This window comes from Lissotriton helveticus, chromosome 1_2 (assembly GCF_964261635.1).
Source record: "Lissotriton helveticus chromosome 1_2, aLisHel1.1, whole genome shotgun sequence".
Taxonomy (NCBI): Eukaryota; Metazoa; Chordata; class Amphibia; order Caudata; family Salamandridae; genus Lissotriton; species Lissotriton helveticus.
Window position 1 is genome coordinate 133915573 of NC_136058.1, and position 17553 is coordinate 133933125.

General features: G+C 43.8%; 1 protein-coding gene across 1 annotated transcript in view; it reads right to left on the reverse strand.

The window, feature by feature from the left end:
- PRKAA2 (protein kinase AMP-activated catalytic subunit alpha 2) overlaps positions 1 to 17553 on the reverse strand; it is a 359800-nt gene that overhangs the window by 168128 nt on the left and 174119 nt on the right. Inside the window, exon 7 of the mRNA XM_078670112.1 lies at positions 7879 to 8383. Coding sequence (XP_078526238.1) covers positions 7879 to 8383 — 505 coding nt within the window. The remainder of the gene's footprint in view (positions 1 to 7878; positions 8384 to 17553) is intronic.

Genomic DNA, 17553 nt, shown 5'->3' on the forward strand with positions numbered 1-17553 from the left:
TAACTACTTCTATGAGGAAAATGAAAGTTCACATAAAATATTATGTCTGCTCCTTTGGTTTTAGAGAAGCTACCAGGATGATTCAACAACTAATTTTGTAGGGCCCCCATGCATCAAACTGAAAACCGGTCAAAAACGGGCAGATTCTCAGAATCTGCCCTTTTGCGACTGGTATTTTTGCATTTGGGAGCCCTATGTCGGCGTTGTGGATTCTGATGATTAGGGTGTGGTGGGAAATGCTGTCAAAGGTGGCTGAGAGGTCTAATAGGAATCTGGCTGCTGTCTCATCCCCATCAAGGAGGAAGTGGATGTCGTCTGTGGCAGCGAGGAGTGCAGTCTCTGTGCTGTGGTTGCTTTGGAAGCCGGATTTGGAGGTGTCCAGAACGTGGTTCGCTTCGATGAACTTGGAGAGTTGGGCATTGATGGCTTTCTCTATGTCCTCGGCAAGGAAGGGGGAGATTGGTCTGACGTTCTTGAGGTCCGTTGGGTCTGCAGACAGCTTCTTTAGCAGGGGGTTGATCTCTATGTGTTTCCAGTCACCTGGGAAAGTGGCAGTTTCGATGGAGCAGTTAATGGTGTTGGAGACCTGAGGGGCGATCACAGCGGATGCTCTATAGAGGATGTGGTATGGGCAGGGGTCCGTCGGGGCCCCTGAGTGGTTGCTCTTCATAGTCCTGAGCATGTCCTCTGTAGTGAGCAGGGTCCAGCAGGGCATGGTGTGTTGAAGGGAGGCTTGTTTTTCTGCGGGTCTAGGGATGGCGATGGTTGAGCTTGCAGTAGTTTAGTGCATGGGATAAGGCATTTCAACATAACGTGGATTAATTGGGATGTTTGGTATAGAGGAATGAATGCACTTTGCAATGGTGCAAGTGAATGAGTCTGTGCACAAATTCAGATCCAATGTATGCCTGAGTCCGTCTTATAAAGAGCTGTGCTGGATCTGAGAAGAGACAAGGGCATTTTCTTGTGGTTAAAGTGTCTAAAGTTCAGAAAAGAGCCAAACCCTGCTCTCTGTTTCCAACTTATGCTGTTTGCATTTTATGCTTTATTTCAGAGAAATTCAGGGTTATATGTATTGAATTTAGACACCTCAAGCACAAAAGCACAAGTGCTCCGCTCTGCACTGAGACAGTGCCTTTCTTCATGATATGGCCCCTGGAGTGAATTGTTTGGGGAGACAATTGTGACATCAGAGCATGTATACACTAGATCACACTCGCTAGCAGACTCACATGCTAAGATGAAAGTGGGTTGAGTGGCATTACATATTTCAGGAAGCAGATCTATCTGTCCAAGTCTTTTTTTATGATAGGAGATGTACATGGGCATGCTGTGCCTCGGTATTAATTCTGCTAATCTTTGTAAATGGTTCAAGGGTTGGACGAATGATTGTAAGACATGAGATTTTCACCATATAGGCTTTTTTTTAAAGCTGTTCCTATTTTTATTATGTAGGATTATATGTGGTTTATTGCTCAAAAATTGTCTTTTTGCCATGCTAAACTCATTGGACAAATTATCCTACTGCGCCTCCTACACAGATAGACTTTTTATTGTGCTGGTAATATACTGGTCTCCTCAGTGCTGGTGTATTTATGCCCCAGTGTGAATATTTGTAAAGAATTGGATTTTCCTGGCCCTACAGTTACTTCTGGAGTTAACAGTCAAGCTGTCGTAAAGTGTGAGCTTTTGAATCGCGCCCTTCAGTGTAAAAAAATGCAAAAAAGAAAGAAATAACATTAAACCGCAATATATCTTAAAGATACATTTTGGAAAGACGTGTCTTCCCCAGTAACCTCAAGGTTAAGTCATTATCCTTTTATTTGGATACAGGAAGGTCACTGGGAGAGCTGACCATTTATAGCACCAAATTTGGTTAGATGTCATCTTGAGGACTTGAATAGAAATTATTTTGAGGCCCCAAAGACACATTATTTTGTGATGGTAAAAAGTCATGCTTCGATTCTGAACATTCATCATCTACTCTAGTACTGCATCTGGCAATTAATATGTTTCAAGTCAATTTGTCAAGTCAAGGTAATGCATATTCAGGTAGAGTACATACTCAGCCCTCTACTCAGTCAGAAGTCCAGTTTATATTGGACTTCCAAAATGTTGTAAACACTTCATCACACAGGATCACAACAAATACTTACTTCTTCATTAGCAGAAATATTTCAGAGGCAAGTATCACTTGATTCCAATCACTCTAGTAGCTTTTCAATCTGGTGGCTTCCCTCCTATAAGTCGGCATGTCCCTTGCTAAGGCAGACAATGTGGCATGTTTATCACTATAAGCTTCAGAGAAAATCACGTATTTACTCCTAGTATGTTCTGTCGCTTATACTATTCATTACACTGGAGACAGCTGCCCACAATCAACAGAGGCCTTCATGAACTTGCTGTCCAACTATTAAGTTGTACAGTGTTTTTTAAGATTGGACAATCAGGATGCGAGAGCACATGTGAATCAACAGAGGCACACCATGGGGTCAATTCCGATTCAGGAAAAAACGCTCCGAATAGCCGTACGGAGCGTTTTTCCCGTACGAATCGTACCCTGCAACGTCCCCCGTACGTACGACGAAGAACAATTCGTACCAGGAGCTGGACTCTGTACGAATCGTACAGAGACCGTACGAATCAAATCCCCGTACGAATCTCCCTCGGAACCCGCTGTACGCGATATCCATACGCTGCGCGGCTGGTTTTTCCGACCCAGCAAGTACAATACGTGTCGGGTACGCACCGTACAACGCTTTTTTACGGGAGCCGAAAATATCCGGAGAAGCAGAGTTCGCCTCAAAACAGGTACGGAACGTCCCCCCCCCCGGGTACGGTGCGTACACCCCATGATCGCAAGGGTTCGGTGCGTACCTCTGTGATCATGGGGTGTCCAGACCGTACCCCGCGATCATGGGGTGTACGGAGTGTACCCCATGTTCGCTGGGTGTACAGTGCGTACATCCTGCGATCGCGGGGTACGGTGCGTACACCCCATGATCGCAGGGGTATGCACCGTACCCGTGCCATCATGGGGTGTACGGACCGTACGGTGTGAATGTGTATGTGTGTATGCTCCTGGTCAACAAGAGGATAACCTTCAAGCTCCTCACCCATGCACACAAGGCACTCCACAACACCGGACCAACGTACCTCAACAGACGACTCAGCTTCTACACCCCCACCCGCCAGCTCCGCTCCGCTGACCTCGCCCTCGCTACAGTCCCCCGCTTCCGAAGAGCGACCTGAGGTGGCATATCGTTCTCCCACCTCGCCGCCAAGACCTGGAACACCCTCCCCATCCACCTACGGCAGACCCAAGACCTGCTGACCTTCAGAAAACTCCTCAAGACCTGGATTTTCGAGCAGTAGCAGCATTCCCCACCCCAGCTCCTTGAGACCCTCACGGGTGAGTAGTGCGCTTTACAAATGATATGATTGATTGATTGTGTGCTTTTCCGTATGAATCGCCCTTACCTGATGTGGACCGTATGAATCGCGTCCTCATACTCCGGTCCGGATCTTTCTCGTCGGGTCGTACGGCATGTTTACGATTCGTACGGAGAGGGCTCCGGATACAAATCGTACGGACGGTTTTTTCCAGGATCGGAATCGACCCCCATGTCTACTTCATTTGCAGGTCAATATTGCTTCCCTTGTCTATGAATAGTCATTTTTATCCTACGCTATCCAACACTTTCCCTACTGTTGCACTCACTGGAGTGGGAATAGTAATTTTTACCCCTACGCTATACAACGATTTCCCTACTGTTGCACTCACTGGAGTGGGAATAGTAATTTTATCCTCCTGCTATCCAACGCTTGCTCTACTGTTGCACTCACTGGAGTGGGAATAGTATATTCTACCCTCCCGCTATCCTACGCTAATAATATTGAATATTTTTTTATTAATATTACGTTAAAATATATATATATATATGTATTAAAAAATAAAACTGTATGTTTATTTTTTTTACTCACATTCATTATTTATTAATTTTAAAGTTATATACGTATTTTTAAGTATGTTTTAGTTCATTATATGTATTATTTAATTAATTTTACATTACATTTAAAACATTTTAAAAAAATGTATATTTTGTCTAACTGAGGGGCCGATTACGATGGCGGTAAATCCACGACCGCCGGGCCGGCGGTGAGGACCGCCTGGCCAGCGGTCACAGATTTACCGCCATCAGCCTTAAAATTCCCACCGCCAAAGTAGGATGGCGGTGGGAAGGGGAAAGGTACCATGGGGGACGGAAAGACCGTCCGCCGTGGTCCCGCAAGGCGGGCCTTTCCCGCCCGCCTTGCGGGACCAAGTACAATGGGGCAATGAAGGCTGTGCCGTGCAGGCACCGCCGTGAGTATTAGAAGGCCTGTCTTTTGCGGCAGAGTTTCTGCCGCAAAAAGACAGGCGGAAAATGCCATTGTGGGTCCGTTGCGGGCCCCCATGGGGGTGGGGTGCTGCACGTGGGGGGTACGGTGCTGCATGTGGGGGGTATCTATGGTACCCCCCTACATTTGCATGTACAAGGTGGCAGGCACCGCACAGTGCCTGCCACATTGTACATGCAAATGTGAAACATGTATTTTTACATTGTGGCGGGTGCTGCCACCCGCCACGATGTAAACATACAGGATGCGCCTGCCAGTGTGGCGGGCGCATCCTAATTCATTTTGCGGGACCGCCACACCTATGGCGGGCAGTCCCTTTTGCACCAACGATGGCGGGCGGACTTTGTCCGCCCCCCATCGTAATCGGCCCCTATATTTTTAACAACGATATTTTGGATTCAATATTTTTGTACTTACCTGTTTGTAGGTAGGAATTCAATATTTTGGCATTCAATATTTTTTCCTCTATATTTTGGCAGGTCGATATTTTGCTCCTCAATATTCTGTCAGTGATCCGGGGTGCACGTCACGTCTTGCCTAAGGTCTTCATGCTTATTCCCATCTTCCTTTACCAATGGCCTCAATTCTACTCCTTTACTTGTCCGCCTGTCATGTTAGGGACTAAGAGAAAAAAAAACACTTTTGAGAAGATTGGCTATATTCAGATGTCTCAATGGACATCAACTTTGGCCATGTATGCTCACCACTCATTTTAGTTTGGGACTTACCCAAACTTTCTATTCATCATTTTACCTTGGTGGCTGGTGATGTCCTCTTTGGGATTCCCTTTTGGTGGTATTTATTCCTCTTTAATATTTTGTGGATTTGATCTTTCTTATTTACTATGGAAATCAACTCTTCCGAATTGAGACATACATTTCGCTCTGCAGGGTTTTTCCTTTCAGTCCTTGATCGAATTTCCCTTTATTTTCAGGCAACTAGGATATACGTTCATGGAAAGCTGTTCTGCTAGGCCAGTTTTTGCCTCGCTGTATAGTAAGGCCTACTCAATTTCTTTTTCAGACATAGTTTGTGTTCTGGTCCATGATTATGTTTGTTTACAATGTGTGATTATCTCTGGAATCAACTGAAGTATTCTTGGGAATACATTTGTGTTTGTGGCAGTAAACTTGATTTGCTAAATTACTTTTTCAAAACTATTTTTAAGGATTTTAAACTCAGATTTCTTGCACTTTGTTTACCTTGAAGAGGAACAGGAAGGATCCTCCTCACTTCAAAGTCTTTGATACATTTTTCTCTTTATGCATATATTGTATAAACGTAGTGATATAAGTTGTGAAAACTACTGCCTATTAACTAGGTAAACTCTATAATTCTAATGAAAGTTTTTTACATTACAGTCTTCAGAAAAAATACTTAGACTAGAATAGAGGAGGGCAGAGTGTTCTCCCTTCTCGAAATGTAAGACTTGTGCATGGCTTCAATGATCCAAACAGGTAAACTAGTAAGGAAGTAAAAAGCTGTGGGGACTAGATGTTTATATTTTAAGAGCAAACAAAGTTTGCTTCCAGAGATGGGCACATCTACATTAAAACAGTTGCTGTAATGTAAGTATCCTTGTGGTAAAGATTGACTTTAACAAGTTAGCAAATCTCACATGTGACTAGAGACAGAACAACAGAAGGAGAATCGGGAAAAGAGTTTCAACTGGATGGCACCAAATAGTGGCAGGTACTTCAACGAACTTTGTAACTAGTACATGAAAGAAACTTTGTAGTATAAAAGAAGACTTAATCAAGCTTGTGAAAGTGGCAAATTTCTGTTGAGTCTGTTGTGGTAACTACAGAGTAAAAGTCATCACAGAAGCAATGATACAACCAGCTGGAAAATATGGTGATAAGGAGAAACTCTGACTTTATCCAAAACTGGAATACCAGTCACCACTGAAGATTTGTGAGACAGTTTTAATGAGAAATGAATGGGAGCACATGCAATACTTGAGTTTCATGAGAAGCTGACTTGTGCATCTGATGGTGCCAAGATAAAGGCTGAGAGTTCATTGAAAATCCTCTTGTGACATGCTGAACCATGACAGCAATGGTTCAGACAGATTAACAATGTAAATTTGGGGTTGTGCACGAATACCTAGTTTGATAGGATAACCTGTGTAAGGTTTTATGAAAACCACTTATTCAAATGGCCAAATAATCAAACGGCTCAGAGAGTGAGCTGAAAGACTAACACAAAGCTCTTGGGCAGGCTAAAAGCTCAAAGGCCTAGAGAGAATCTTTCTCCCTTTCCACATTTGGACTGATGTCAGTGCACCAAATATGTGTTTCATTACATGCCTGATACAGGGTACTCATACTGAAGTATGAGTGATATCATGTTGAATGGGCTTAGCCTTGTGCACCTGAATAGTTATGTACAGTCTTGCAGTAGTGCAATATTAACCTGATACTCCTTTATCTCTATCAGGAGTCTAGCCACATATGTTGCATCAGTTCTCAAGTCAAAAGTATGTTCCGGATTGGCAAGACAACATAAGGCAGAGAGGAGACTGACGTGGAATGGTTCCCCTGCAAATTTTTACCAGATGCAGCTTGGGCTACAACGTAGCCCATACTCATGGACCATAGCACTTCACAATTGTTTAAGGAATGAAGCTTCAATTCACCTCAAAATCATTTCAGGTGTTAGAAGTAAAGAACCCTTGGAAGGACAGGTGGTATTTAGCTACATGACAAATTCAGGATTTGTGTTTTGCAGTACAGGATACCACTAAGGTTCACTACAGTGAAGTGACAATGAGAACCCCACACTGTTTGAGGTATCTTTCCATCATATGGCTCGTGAGCAGTTGTATGAGAAGAGTAGATTGTGTTGGGCAGGAACATTTAAGCAAAGTTATGTACTCAAGAAATTATTCTTGGTGCCAGTCCTCTAACACTCATGCTTTAAAGATGTTCTACCATGTGAGTTTTTGAGGTCCGGGTAAAGGGGAAGTAAAAATAATACAAATCTGTACCAGCTGACTGAATTCCAGTCATGAGAGACCATTGCTTTATGATTTACATAATCATATCTGAGATCTGCTACAACTGTAAATTTTGAATCTTGCGCTCAACTGAACAAAGGAAGCCCATGAAAGGCAATGGAGAAGCTGTAGGAAGGAACTAAATATTCTCTCACAAATAAAGTGAAATCAGCTGTGAGTGTCCTAAGACAATAGGTCTGTGTAGTCCATCAAATGTCCAGAGGGGAGAAAAGGGGAGTATATATCAAGGCAAAGTGGGCATGTGAAATGTGTAGCAGAGCATACCTTGAATCCTCTGTGTTGCTACAGCATTTACTTTGATCATACCCCGTGAAAGATGTGGCGGCTTATGAAAAAAAAGGACTGAGGTGGTAAGAGAAATATTATTCTTAATGAAGAGTCTTCAATGTGCATACTATTATGGACAAGTATACTGACCTCTTGGTTTCGTCAAGATCAATCACTTAAATGCTTCATACCTTCCACTCAAAATCCAGCTGCTTCATGGCCCGATAAACTTCAGCCATAATGTCATAAGGCTTGCTCTGGCTGCGGATTCCAAGATGCCACTTGGACTTCTTCACAGACAGTGGTTTTGGTTTTGTAGTGTTCAAGGCATCAAGGGGACATCTAGCTTTGGGGTTGTCTGCCATTAAAGGAGGCATGCGCTCTGGATGTGGCTTCATGCCATGGGGTATTGGCATAGTGCTATCATCCATGAAAGAGCTAGTAGGAGGGCTTGATGCGAGGTAGAACTCACTGGCTTGGTTCATAATTCTTCGATTGTCAATAATAAGATGATAGGCCACTGCCAATTGGTCCTGAGGGTCACCACAGTATAAGCTGTTCAAAACTTCGGACTCTGTACATTCAAACTTCTCACACAGCTCCTTCACTGCCTCATCATCGATTACATTAGCATCATAGGAGGGGTCTTCAGGAAACAAGTAAGTGGGTAAGTCTTGTTTGAACCACTCGTGCTCTCTGCAGGAGAAGAAAGGTAGATTAAAACAACTGGTATTGATGTGATAAGCACCTCACAAAAGAGAATTTGTATTAGAATAATATTTGCTTTCATTTGTAATGTACTGATTTTAAGCGGACTGCACACTGGAAAATATATATGTCATCAGTGATGTCATCATCAAATCAAATCAAATCTCTTTATTCGGATTTACAAAAAAATCCATAAAAGTACATCTTAAAAAAAAAAAAAAACAATTCAACATATTCAAAATTAATGTTAAGCAAATGCAAAGATATTTAAATAATGCATATTAGTACATATAACAAATCATATATTTCCATTATCTGAGGTACCAAGGGAGATCAGTAATCATAAAGGAGTACAAATAAATCGGGGGTATTCTATGCTTCTACAAACATAAAAAAATAACTTAAAAAAAAAAAATAACTTTTAAAGAATGCTTGCGCGATATATAGGTTCATCAGTTTCTAGTTTTAGGCGCATGAGATAGGGCTAATTCAAAAAGAGTGTTCTGAGGAATTTAGTAATTGCAGGACATAAAACTATTGTACAATAATTAGGGAAAATTAAAAGCCACTGGAGCACTGCTACCATTACTTAAATGGGATCCTCTGCCCACTTGATTGTTTACAAAGCCCCGGGAACTAAAGGAATGCATGTAGGACATATTAGGGTAAAAATCATATAGATTCCAGGTAGAGATAGGTCCGTCACCATTATGTGATAGCCATGTCTGTATTTATGGCACAATATGTCTGCTCCTAAATCAAATCAGGATCAAATCGCCCAAGATGTCTATTTTTTGGGGTCCAAGCCATCCAACCCTCCGAACACTTATTATATGGCCATCAAGGTGTTTGGGCAGGGGTCTGTTTTTAGTTAACCAAAACTTGACCTTGTTCATAAGTTCGTATTGTCTCTCAGTTTTGCCTTTTGTTAGCTCAGGGACACCCGAAAGAACAATTACAAAAGGCGCCGCCTCTGGAGGTAAGTGTATATGGGTGGTGCGCACATGGTTAGACGGAATATTGCGTGCTGTTGTCAATTTCGGAGGGGCTTTGGGATTGGTAAGGAACAAGGAGGTGGAGGTTGGCAATCGAGTGGGCACCGCTTCATAAGGAATAATCAGATTGGGTGGATTTGAGAGAGCAGGTGTAGGCGGGCATTGAGTTGTAACAACATGTGTTGAGGATTTCAGGAGAGAATCAATAGAGTACTCCAACCCCGTCAGCTTCTCCTCCAGCGTGTTGATTTTAACCATCAGGGGGTGTATTAGGGGATGTATTAAGGTTTTGATCAGATTCTCAATCCTAATCAGAAGGGCCTGATGAGAGGATGGTAATAAATCGTCCAAAATTGCAACAGGTGGTGAAAGGAAGGACGAGTTAGTTAAAGATGGTGTAGAGGGTTTATCAAATTTTTGTCTTTTGAGAAGGCTCCCGTTTTCTTTGTCTGTATCCCCAACGATATTCCTTTGGGCTGGTATGACCATGGGGGATATTTCATGTGTATCAGGGAGGAATTTCAGCTCCCTTGGGCATGGTAACGTGGGAGTAGGTGCTGTTGGAGCATACTTAGCCTTACACAAGCTATTTAAGTCATTCAGCCACGCATAACTAGGTGAAGAATGTGCAAATATGTCATCTGGGATGTTGTCGGACATATCCCCTGTATTGGGCTTAGGCATAGTTAGTGAAAGTGCTAATCGGAACTTTACCTCTCAGCAGACAATGGGGGTGGCCCGTCCCCGTCCTCCTCGGTCCGATGAGGGCCGTAGAGGGCCCGCCCTTTGCCCGGGCTTAGCCCCGGGCGCCGACCCGCGCGCGAACCCGCGACGCGGGTACTGCTGTCCTTTTGATGCGCCTCCTGGCGCGCTGCTCCCGTGTCTGGCGAGATGCTGGGGCGTCTGGGAAATGTAGTTTCCACCCCTCGCGCTCCGGCCGCTGTTGTAGTTGCGGCGGCGAGGGGGAAACTGGCAGGGAGAGTTGACCCCCGGTGCAGGTAAGCCTGTGAATGAGCCCCCGCTCCCCCGGGACTGCTGTCCTTTTGATGCGCCTCCTGGCGCGCTGCTCCCGTGTCTGGCGAGATGCTGGGGCGTCTGGGAAATGTAGTTTTCACCCCTCGCACTCCGGCCGCTGTTGTAGTTGCGGCGGCGAGGGGGAAACTGGCAGGGAGAGTTGACCCCCGGTGCAGGTAAGCCTGTGAATGAGCCCCCGCTCCCCCGGGACTGCTGTCCTTTTGATGCGCCTCCTGGCGCGCTGCTCCCGTGTCTGGCGAGATGCTGGAGCGTCTGGGAATTGTAGTTTCCACCCCTCGCGCTCCGGCCGCTGTTGTAGTTGCGGCGGCGAGGGGGAAACTGGCAGGGAGAGTTGACCCCCGGTGCAGGTAAGCCTGTGAATGAGCCCCCGCTCCCCCGGGACTGCTGTCCTTTTGATGCGCCTCCTGGCGCGCTGCTCCCGTGTCTGGCGAGATGCTGGGGCGTCTGGGAAATGTAGTTTCCACCCCTCGCGCTCCGGCCGCTGTTGTAGTTGCGGCGGCGAGGGGGAAACTGGCAGGGAGAGTTGACCCCCGGTGCAGGTAAGTGATGTCATTTTAGATGTTGCAGTGATGTTATCAATGATGCACGGAACGTCCTGTAGGACACGGACTTTGGCCATGGTGGCAGGGGTGTGGATGCAGAACCTAATCTGTGGCCAAGCCTTGCTACTAACCCCTTGAGGCTGCCCTAGTTCCTGCAGCACATAGCCTTCTGGTCGTGCAAGGTGTGTGGTTGGGCACTCATGGCTGACTGTGATGTAACAATATATAAAAGGTATCATGCTAAGTAACGCAGACCTTCTCACTTTGTCAAAGGGTTAGAACATCAAAATATAGAAAGGTGTCCTCCTAATCACTTTATTAAGGGGTCCACACATCAACATATATAAAGAGGTTCTATTGTGTTTGTGTTAAAGTCATCGATAACTATAATCAAATGTTTTTTTTTAATTTACACACTGCAATGTTTAATAAAATTGATCGTCATAAAATATTTTTAATAAATCATTTTTGTGAGAAAAAAAGAAACATTTCTTTAAGTCTTTTTTCTAGAACTTTTCAAGCCACAAAATGCAACCCTAAGCAAATAGATGTTATGGGAATATTGACATGGGAGGTCAAGTGATTGATTAATTCATACATATTATTTCAGGTTTACATAATTTGATGATGTTTAACTGAGGATCTTTGTTGCATACATTTATTCCTTATGTGAAATATAAAATTATAATATTCATTAATTTACATTACTTTAGAGACCACATCAGCACATCCAATCAATTGAATAATATTGTTTACATCATCATTGGTCTTGCTGCTGAATGAATTAAATATGATTTCTTAGGAATACATAGTTTTACACATATGTCTGTATGGTCAAATATGCAATATGTGTTGACCGATCTTTTGAGGCTGCACTTGACTTTTGCAGTTTTCCTGTTGATAATTTGGCGCATATTGTCATATTTGTACACCTGATGATATCTTCTATTCTCACTTAGATGAAATTCCCTGGATTCCAGTTTTACAAGCTTAAGAAAGTCTGAAATGCTGGCTTGTTCCATCTGCAATTATACATAGGATGCTGTTTTGTCACTGGCATATAGCAAAAATATGATTGTGACATTTTTAGATTGGGACACGTGCCTCTCTATTACCTGTTGTTATAATGATATGAAACATACAATGCTTGATGCAATTTTTGTGGTCAACAAAAATATACTTATTGATTTGATCAGTAGATACGTTTGGTGGAGCGTACATTTAAGTTTATGTGCTATACAAAAACAGTTTTTGAGGCTCTCACCCTTTTTCCTGTGTTTTTCGAATAAGTATCAGAAAATTCCTTTTTTTAAATAATATTTTGTAAACCATATATTTTTTGCATTTGATGAAGGTTTGAAAAATAATTCACATACCTAATGAATGATAATCGTGTCTATACATGGAGCTAATAAGAGTTAGCAAATTCTGAAATGAACATTGAAAACATTGTGGAAGAGGGCGGGCATGTGCCATTGTTAAAATTGCTTTTAGCGATCTAGCTGTTAGAAAAAATGGTAGGACTATTGCACTATGTCACCTTAAAATTGAGTGTTTTGAGCCAAGGACTCAATCCCCTAACTGAAGTCACATCGCTGAAATGTATCGGCCATTCTTTTTTGCATACGTGCACTTTGTTTGATGATGGACATGCAATAAAATATCTGTGTCTCATACTGATCACAGTATTTATTTATTTATTTATGTAATTTTTAAAGCGCTACAATTACCCAAGGGTGTCTCGGCGCTAAGAGCTGTATATGCTACCAGTATCCTAAGGACAAGTAAGTTCTGAGTCTAACGGACTGAGGGCTCATTGAGAGAACAACCAAGTCTTAAGTTTTTTTCGGAAAGTAAGCAATGTAGGACTAGATTTTATAATAAAAGGAAGGGAGTTCCATAATCTTGCTGCCGCAACAGTAAAACGTCTGTCTCCCCAGTTTACTTTCCTTGTTCTGGGGGTTTGAAGCAGGTAGGCCGTGTTAGAACGAAGCGTTCTGCGAGTTGGAATGGGCTTTAAAGAATTTCTGAGAAATTTGGGTCCCATATTGTGTAGTGCCTTATACACAATACACAAAGATTTAAACTTAGTACGGCTTCTGACCGGGAGCCCGTGTAGTTGGGCCAAATGTTTTGTAACAGAGGCAAATTTTGGAAGGCCTAATAGAACTCTGGCAGAGGCGTTCTGGATCATTTGCAATTTAGAGATGACTTTTTCCTGCGCATTGAGGAAGAGGGCGTTACAATAATCGGTGCGGGAAAACACCAAAGTTGAAATAAGAGTTTTGCCTGTTGTAGTAGGGAGGTATGGCAAAAGCTTCTTAATTTTTCGCAGGATGTAAAATGACGATGAAACAACTGAGTTCACATGGTGATGAAAAAGAAGTTTGTCATCGAATGTAACTCCCAAATTCCTCACTTTGCCCACTGGTTCAGGTGGAATGCCCATCTCTTCCGGCCACCACGATGGGGACCAGGCAGGCTGGACCTTGCCGAACAACATTACTTCGGTCTTAGCAGAGTTAACTTTTAAGCAGTTGGAAGCCATCCAACTGCTAATGGCTCGCATCCCATCTTTAAAGTTGGCCGCTATCGTCGGGCCATTTTTGTGAATAGATAATACCAACTGAGTATCATCAGCGTATGTAGTCAGGCTGATGTTATGCGCTTTTATTACTCTCGCCAAGTCCGACACATAAATGTTAAAAAGGGTCGGACTTAGCGAGGAGCCCTGAGGAACGCCGCAAGGGAGCTTGAATGTTGGTGAGGTAAATGGACCTATCTTCACTGCCTGTTTGCGATCAGCCAGAAAGGAAGCTATAAGGTCCTTCGCCTTGTGTTTGATACCGATGGCCTCGACACGACCGATCAAGGTAGAATGATCGACCGTGTCGAAAGCCGCTGATAGATCCAACAGTATCAAAATAGCCTGACCATCGTTGTCCATAATGGTTCTAATTTCATCAGCAGCCTTGATCAGGGCCGTTTCTGTCCCATGACCTTGTCGAAAACCGAACTGAGTGTCATCCAATAGGTCATTGGCTTGAATGTAGTCAGATAATTGTTCATTCATGACAGATTCGAAGATCTTAGCTGGGAAAGGCAATGAGGCAATGGGACGGTAGCTGGAGGACTCAGATGGATCAAGAGATGGCTTTTTAAGTAACGGTTTTATTATGGTATTTTTACAAATATTAGGATATGTGCCAGATGCGAACATAGTATTACAGATGTAAGTCAAAGGTGGGACAATAGTGTCTGGAATGGAATGAAGTACAGAGGGATGACAAGGGTCCAGAGGAGAACCTGATTTAGTGGACAAAATAAGTTTGTGGATATGGTAAGAGTGTACCTGGGTAAATTCCAAGAAATTAGCTGGGTTAGACTCAAGTTGAATGTTCATAGGTGACCTAGTATTAGAGTTAGGAGTAAAGTCCTTAAAAATGGAAGAGACCTTATCAGAAAAATAGTCAGCTAATTTATTACATAAACTTTGTGAAGTTTCAGTAGGAGGATGAGCTGGTTCTGCAAGGTGGTTCACTACATCGAAGAGCTTTTTCGCGCTGCATTTCGCCTGATCTATTTGGATGGTGTAATAGATATTTTTTTCCCTGGCTATTTTCTGCTTATAGTCAAGGAGAGCAGCTTTATAGATTGTTTTATCTGGTGTTTTATAATGTTTACGCCAGTTGCGCTCTAAGTTGCGGCAGTGTTGACGTTGTAGCCTAAGTTGTTCTGTGAACCATGGGGCCGAAGGAGTTTTCCTGTTACGTTTGAAAGTTCTGGGCGGAGCTAGAGTTTGAAGCGTCCTTTCCAGAATGGAAGTGTAAGTGGCGGCTGCAGTATTTGGGTCTGTTTCCCCCTCTGCGTGTACAAACGCGTTGGTGAGAATCAGATCAAGATGGTTATAGTCCAAGTTTCGCCAATCTCTGGTGGTTGAAAGAGAGTTATGTGAGGCATTTTTACCTGTCTTTGGTTTGGTTTTAATATCAAAAAGTATAGCAGAGTGGTCAGACCAAATAAGAGGTAGTACTTTGTTCACAGTAATGAGAGGGTTATTGGAAAAAATACCGTCAAGCGTGTGTCCTGCCTTATGTGTGGGAGTCGTTATCAGTTGTTCTAAGTCTACAGCAGATAGGTCCACGATGAGCTGGGCCGTGTCTTTATCCGTCTGAGATTCTAAATGGAAGTTAAAATCACCCATTATAGGGAAGTATTTATATTCAACAACTAGTTCACTTATTTGATGAAGTTGGGACAAAAAAGCGTTGCGAGAACCTGGGGGGCGGTAAAGTAGTGTGCCCGTGAATGATTGATTGGTATTGAGCAAAACAGTAAATACCAGGGCCTCACATGCCGCATGTTTAAGGTCAATAGCTTTTACTCGCAGAGTGTTGCGGTAAATTATTGCGATACCACCACCTTTTTTTGGTGCCTTGCGATCTTGTCTATAGACACAATAATCCTCTGGCATAGCGGCTTTAAAATCTGGTCCTGAGGCTTCATCTCCCCAAGTTTCGGTCAGAAACAGAAGATCGATAGCATGACTGGCAAGCAGTTCCAGTATTTCAATCTTGTGGCAAGGTAGTGAGCGCGCGTTCACTAGTGCTGCCTGTAATGGTTTAGGAGGTATCTGTTTGTTTTGTATGATGTTTTTGCACAGAGTGCACATAAAAGGACCTCCAGTAGGATCTGCATAGATACACACCGGTGGATCGTGTGTGTTGTGGAAGGTATTATTCAATGCATGTAAATCATATGAGGAATACACTAACCGTGGTGCTATTGGTGAGACAGGGGGGGTGGCCCTGGGCTCGGTCCAGGCTCGGACGGGCGCAGACGGGCTTGGCTTTGGCGCGGCTTCGGCGCGCGCCCGGCGCGCGCCCGCTGCGCCAGCCCGCTGCGCCGTCTGGTTATGACACACATATTATAGTAAGAGGAGGGTGGGAGTCCTGCGCGACTAGAGCGCTGACCCCGCTCTCCTAAGATGGCGCCCACCGCCGGCCGACGCCTGAAATGGTCTACGTCGGTGGTGGCAGGAAGAGGGAGCGTGAAAGAGTGTCAGTGTGCCTCAATTCTTATTCCCAGTAATTTCTAGATGAAGAGCCCCCCAAAATACAAGTTAAAAATACGATCCAACACTTTTACTGTAAAAGTTTAAAAACGATTAAAATTGGCTAATTAGTTGTCCACAAGTACTGATGATGCAGCGTTAGCTCGCAGCCCCTGCAGCTGTCACGGGGAGAGCTTCTAAGGCAATGCGGCCTCTGAATGATGAATTTAAATATCGTCGGAGGGCGGGAGTCCTGCGCGACTAGAGCGCTGACCCCGCTCTCCTAAGATGGCGCCCACCGCCGGCCGACACCTGAAATGGTCTACGGCGGTGGTGGCAGGAAGAGGGAGCGTGAAAGAGTGTCAGTGTGCCTCAATTCTTATTCCCAGTAATTTCTAGATGAAGAGCCCCCCAAAATACAAGTTAAAAATACGATCCAACACTTTTACTGTAAAAGTTTAAAAACGATTAAAATTGGCTAATTAGTTGTCCACAAGTACTGATGATGCAGCGTTAGCTCGCAGCCCCTGCAGCTGTCACGGGGAGAGCTTCTAAGGCAATGCGGCCTCTGAATGATGAATTTAAATATCGTCGGAGGGCGGGAGTCCTGCGCGACTAGAGCGCTGACCCCGCTCTCCTAAGATGGCGCCCACCGCCGGCCGACGCCTGAAATGGTCTACGTCGGTGGTGGCAGGAAGAGGGAGCGTGAAAGAGTGGCAGTGTGCCTCAATTCTTATTCCCAGTAATTTCTAGATGAAGAGCCCCCCAAAATACAAGTTAAAAATACGATCCAACACTTTTACTGTAAAAGTTTAAAAACGATTAAAATTGGCTAATTAGTTGTCCACAAGTACTGATGATGCAGCGTTAGCTCGCAGCCCCTGCAGCTGTCACGGGGAGAGCTTCTAAGTGCTGCCTCTGCTTGTGTTTATGGGATTGGTGTGGCAGTGAAAGAGGCAGATATATAGAGAGAGAAAGAGAGAGATAGATAGATATAGATATATATATATTACCTACTGGCAGTCGCCAGTAGGTAGTTATAGTTAGGACCTAGTTTCCATAGGAAAAGAGTTTTTTGTTTTCTCAATATCTTTGGCACCGGTTGACGAATCTTGGCGAAATTTTCCAAACTAGTGGCCCACTCCAGTCAGCTCCTCTCTCGAAAGTTTCAGGGGGATTGAGCGGGGGCTGAGAAAAAAAGGGGAGTTCCAAAACATGTTTTCCCCATGTAATTTTCCACAGGAAAATTTAGACACAGCTACAGCCCGAACTGCGGAACAGAATTACACCAAATTTGGCAAAATGGTAGACCTTGGTTCAGAAAGAGACCTTTTCTTTAAATGGTATAAATCCATTCAGTAATTCCTGAGAGACTTGAAAAAGAAAATGTTTTGATATATAGGGACGCGGTGGATTCGCGAACCTTCCCGAGCACGAGCTTCACTGTAATTGGCTGCCAACACTCCAAACCAGGAAGTGTTGGCAGCCATCTGGTGTCTCGGTAGAACCGAATCACAAGTAAACAGTGAAACA